At 37.3% G+C, this 5,000-nt stretch overlaps 1 protein-coding gene across 1 annotated transcript in view; it reads right to left on the reverse strand.

Moving 5' to 3' along the window:
* The window catches only part of LOC125048395 (rab3 GTPase-activating protein catalytic subunit-like), a 13,645-nt gene that overhangs the window by 2,730 nt on the left and 5,915 nt on the right, over nucleotides 1-5,000 (reverse strand). Inside the window, exons 4-12 of the mRNA XM_047647072.1 lie at nucleotides 4,864-5,000; nucleotides 4,619-4,755; nucleotides 4,013-4,217; nucleotides 3,501-3,733; nucleotides 2,835-3,121; nucleotides 2,372-2,654; nucleotides 1,929-2,242; nucleotides 1,636-1,782; nucleotides 382-683 (exon numbers count right to left, since the gene is read on the reverse strand). The exon at nucleotides 4,864-5,000 is cut by the window's right edge and continues 86 nt beyond it. Coding sequence (XP_047503028.1) covers nucleotides 382-683; nucleotides 1,636-1,782; nucleotides 1,929-2,242; nucleotides 2,372-2,654; nucleotides 2,835-3,121; nucleotides 3,501-3,733; nucleotides 4,013-4,217; nucleotides 4,619-4,755; nucleotides 4,864-5,000 — 2,045 coding nt within the window. The remainder of the gene's footprint in view (nucleotides 1-381; nucleotides 684-1,635; nucleotides 1,783-1,928; nucleotides 2,243-2,371; nucleotides 2,655-2,834; nucleotides 3,122-3,500; nucleotides 3,734-4,012; nucleotides 4,218-4,618; nucleotides 4,756-4,863) is intronic.

Here is a 5,000-nt window from a genome sequence, read left to right on the forward strand (position 1 = left end):
CTTAGGGCCTCTGGCACTTGCATCATTTATGATGTCAATACTTCCTACATTCATTTGTTTCTGTCTTAAGGAAATAGAAACACAACAGTCTCTATATCACAACTTCTCCCATAAATAAAAAGATAAGTTACAGTTGAATTTCAAGTTGTATTTCAAGATGAAGAAACGAAATTACTGTAATATCAAATAAACAATCAGCCAAGATTTTACCAGAAATCACCTACAGCCTTATGTGTAAAGAACATCTACAAGAAGTTGGCAAAAGCAAATATGGCCTATGATGCTAAACACATTAACAATTACTATCACTTTTTTAATCTAATTCAGTAACAATGACAAACAAGAAATCCTGAAAGCAAGAAGTCACTTTCAAAATCTTACTTATTTGTATCAGGAGGCTGTCTGGAAAGCCTGACAATCCGCTGAGCAACCATCTCCAAAATGGCAGCCAACGAATTACAGTGTAGAGGCTGCGGCAGGGTGTTAGGGGCTGGCAGGGAGTACAATAATTTTTCCTCAGCAAGGCGGCACAGAGAAGCATGTAGAATTGTTGGCTGTAGATGGCCGCACAAAGCACCTGGTCCCATTGAGCCCAGCCAATGAAGCACTTGTTCTGCTTCACGGGTGTCATCAAAGAGCCTTTTTTGTCTCCTGGCTGGGACTGGTTTTGCACTGCTCCATACCTGACAAGAATGTTAAAACAAAGTTCTAAAGTAATCATAATAAGAAGAAGCTAATAAAAATAATGATAAAGATAATAAAAAAGCCTTAACCTTTCCAATGTCACAAGTGGATATACAGTATTCAACGTTAACATGTATGCTTTGAATGTCAGAAAATTTCATGAGGTTCTTAATTTCATATCAACTGTACACCAATAAATGTAATCAATATTGTCTAATTTTGCATTACTTTTTATTATCTATTATACCAAAATTCTTTGAATTTTGCATTGTAAAGATATTAGTAAAAAAAAAAGTTTTCTGTTAAGTTCATAAAAAAGGCTTTCTTGATAAAAAGTTGCTGACACTAAAAACAATAAAGAAATAATAGAAAATCAAATTATCAACATTTTCTCCTCCTCTTCTTGTAAAACTGGACAGCATTGATATTTTTACTTATTTTTTTCTGTCTCATATGGAAAAAAATGTTTTCCTTTGTTACATTAAAATTATTGCTGTATAAATCTACACATTCATTATAAATTTGTAAGAGATACAATTGTCTGTATCAATATACTGCCCCATCAATACTCCAACATTACACCATTCTTTTAACAAAGCCCCAACACTACATCATTCCCCCCAACATTGGCAAAACTCTTCCTTCAACAATGTCCTAAATCTCCCTCAATGTAAGCAAAAGTCCATCTGTCAGTTGATCAATAGTATATGTTGCCATCTGTGGACACAGCTAGCACCATATAAGATCTGCATGACACACAAGAGTGTTTCCCTTTTCAAGCATGATGAAACACTTTTTCAGGACCATGTGGTAAATCCAAATTTGGTCCAAAAGGGTTAAAATGTCACGGATATATCTGTTTGTGGTTTTCACTGTGGCTTGAATCTAACACCACCATAAAAAATATATATATCAGAAAAGTCCACCAAAGAATAAATATTATCATCTTACTTCTTGCCACATGTTTCCAGGTATTTGCATACGAGTACTAAGACTCCCTTGGGGAGGCTTGTTAGGGTCTGAGGAAGGCTCCTCTATCCAGTCTCGAGGTGAATACCATCTCACAAAGTCCTCCAGTACTGACCCAGGATTGGCTGCCTGTACGTAAACATAAAAAAATTATCATAACAAACATCTTATATCATTAACTTATTATTCATGCTCTTTAATATTTTTCATCGCTTGATTTTCAAAAATTCACCTGCAACATTTCAATATTATTTAAAAACATCTCTCATAGCTACCTTGAAGGATTCCATGTCTGAGAGGAGGGAAGCCGACATCATCCGCGCCCGCAGCTGTGAGCCAACGGTGTCTGTGCCAAGACGCAGGAGTACATCAGCATGTTCTTCCAGCCGGTCTTCAGTCATGGGTGCTGGTTCTTGAGTGATTGGGATATACAGTGGCTCGTTAGTCTCAAAGAGTCGAAGCTGTCCACATCGCTTCAGGCGGCCTTCTGGCTTGTCCCAGGCAGGCCGACTTCCATTTCCTTTCTCATCTTCATCCATTTCTTCTTCACACTCGTAAAATTCATCATCTTCTTCAGAAATATCATTACCTGAAACATTTGATGTCAGTGTAGTTAATTATGAAATTATAACAAGACAGAAGAATACAGAAATCCTTTCCTGCACATATATCCATCAATATTTTTACAACATTCAAAAATGAGATTCAGGTCACATACCACCCTTAGGACTCTGTTCCCTGGCCCTTCTTCTAACTATACAGCAATTTAGCATCTGAAGTTTCTGATGGAAAAGAGTGGATGACAGGTCTGGGGCTCCACTGCTGACCCCTGGAATGGTTATGGCATTATCCCAACGGAATCGCAGTTCCAAGATCACCTCATGCCACAGGTGAGCAGCAGCTGGAAGCCCTCCAAGAGAATGAATTGCATGGCACATCACAATAGCCAAACGCCACACCAATCCATCAACGCCACTGCTCTTCATGTTACACAGGAGAGTCTGAAAAAATATACATCTTAAAAGTCTGAATATCACAGTTTGTATAGTACTAAAAGTAATATATCAATTACCAATTTGTACATGAAGAAATTCTATCAAATATAATAAAGCAAATATGATAAAGTATGAGAGACAGAATTCAGTGAAAACAAACTTGTCAGCAATGAATTCCAAACTCACCTTGAGTGGGTGTTCACCAGTATTCCCATCCCCTCCCTCCCACTCTGGCACCTGGTTGAGTGTGCTAGGATAAGGAGCTGTGGGCTCCTCACCCTCAGCATCAGGAAACAGATAGTTCAGGATAAGAATAAGGATGTCTTTTGGTATAGGGCCGCCATCTCCTTGAGAAGTGTTTGTTGACTGTCTTGTGATCTTCTGGCCTGGACGCACACTGCTGACCATCTTCGAAATGGTTGGGACTCTGTGCTCAGTCAGGCGATCAAGCGCTGAGGAAAACTGCACCGCTTCTGTAGAGGGCAATCAAGTTTGAGAAGTTATCCTGTGATAATAATAAGGGTAATTAAACTGTTTGGGGGGTATTTTCTTTGGTAATATCTTCAGTTTACAATCCAAGAACTATAAAATTGACATCATTCTTTTAAGTAGATTTTTTAAAACAATTCAATTGCAAATAAAGACAATAGCTATGAAAACCATTTTTTGTCATTAATATCTTGGTAACCTTATTACCCTGAACATAAAATACAGAAATTTTATTAACATCATAAATTCAAAATTATCTTCTATGGCCATATTCTCCCATTTTTTTCAGGTGTAAAATTCAAAATATCTTCATCTTTAAACTTGTGAGCTTTGAGGGTTATTCTGCCCAATCAATAACCTTACCCTCAGCTTCTGGATTAAAATCTGGTCCCAGAATCTGTGTTACAGATTGTTTGTTGCGACAAACATGCAAGAATTCAGTAAGGTACTCTGTTAGAAGACACGGAGGAGACGATGAAGTGATTAATCTTGTTGTCCACAGAGGGGCAGATCCTGGGTCAAGGTCACTGTATACATCACTGTCTACTAGGATATCCTCACTTACGCAAGGCCAAGTGGCAGACAAGTGGAGTTCACTGAGAAATAATCATTGCTATTAGTCAGATAACCAAATCATTCATCCATACAAAGTTAGAAATAAAATTAACAATATCAAAGTGATTGATATATAATGAAGTAACTTGTTATATAAAAAAAACATTAAATAAAAATGAATTTTTTTTCTTCCCAAGTGATGGTGAAAGCAACATCAATTTCTTCATATGATAATATCAAAATCAATATAACCAAATTAAAAAATACCACAGTAATTACCACATTCATATTCCATAAACCCATTTCAATCTAAACCTTACCTCACAGGATCACTCAGAGCACCAAATGGCAGCTTCCCTAGGTCAGAAAAACCAACTTCTGTGAGTGTTGCATCAAAGTCTGGAGGCTGCTGTGTCCATAGTGTGTGAGGCCACTCCGAGAGAATGTATGTAAATCTAACTGACACCAAGACAGGAGGGGAAGTAACTGTGCACTGCAGTTTGCTCCGAAACACATCCAACAACCCTGGCAGAGAGTGAGGTGTCTGTCAGATATGTAAGTTTTATTCTAGAAGAATAGTATTCTTTGTTCTAGTTTCGTATCATGACATACGTTTTGAATATTTTTATTTCCTCTTTGCATTATTCACTATTTGAGGTATTTCTATGATTTGTATTACTTTTCATGCAACAAGAAGCTAGCTTTGATTACATTTTTTTATTTGTGCTGATATGAAATATTTCATAGCTACTTTTCTTCACACTGGAATACTGCAATAACAATATAGCTTTCATACAAGCAAACGAAAAATAGTGAGTCATATATCTGTAAGCTTCTAATAGCAGAATTGAATGAGATTATTAATGATTCAATTAGGCTTGTCAAAAGCTAAATTTCATTCCACAGCAAAAAGTAACTTGACTCACCTGCAAGATGAGTACATTGGCGAGATGGGTAGCGCATATGGACCATATTATAGTCAGTTCGTACCCCAGCACCAAGGCCCAAGCCCAGATACATCTTCTCACTCAGGCGTAGAACTTGCACAAATAGTGGAACTTGACTATTGGTGAAAGAAGGCAGATGATATACAACCACTTCAATACCACATACACAAATAATCTCATAGAATACATATTATTAACCATTCTAGCTAAACCTACTTTCTTACCAGTTGGTGTTGTTTGCGACTATGGTCAGGGATGAGAGCAGAAGCTTTGCTTTTGAAGGACTCAAAATGGGATGATTAGGATTGGCTGGAGTGAGAGTTACAAACTCCCTCAGGCCATACCAGCGTACCAAACAATG

Source organism: Penaeus chinensis, chromosome 43, assembly GCF_019202785.1.
Source record: "Penaeus chinensis breed Huanghai No. 1 chromosome 43, ASM1920278v2, whole genome shotgun sequence".
NCBI classification, from domain to species: domain Eukaryota; kingdom Metazoa; phylum Arthropoda; class Malacostraca; order Decapoda; family Penaeidae; genus Penaeus; species Penaeus chinensis.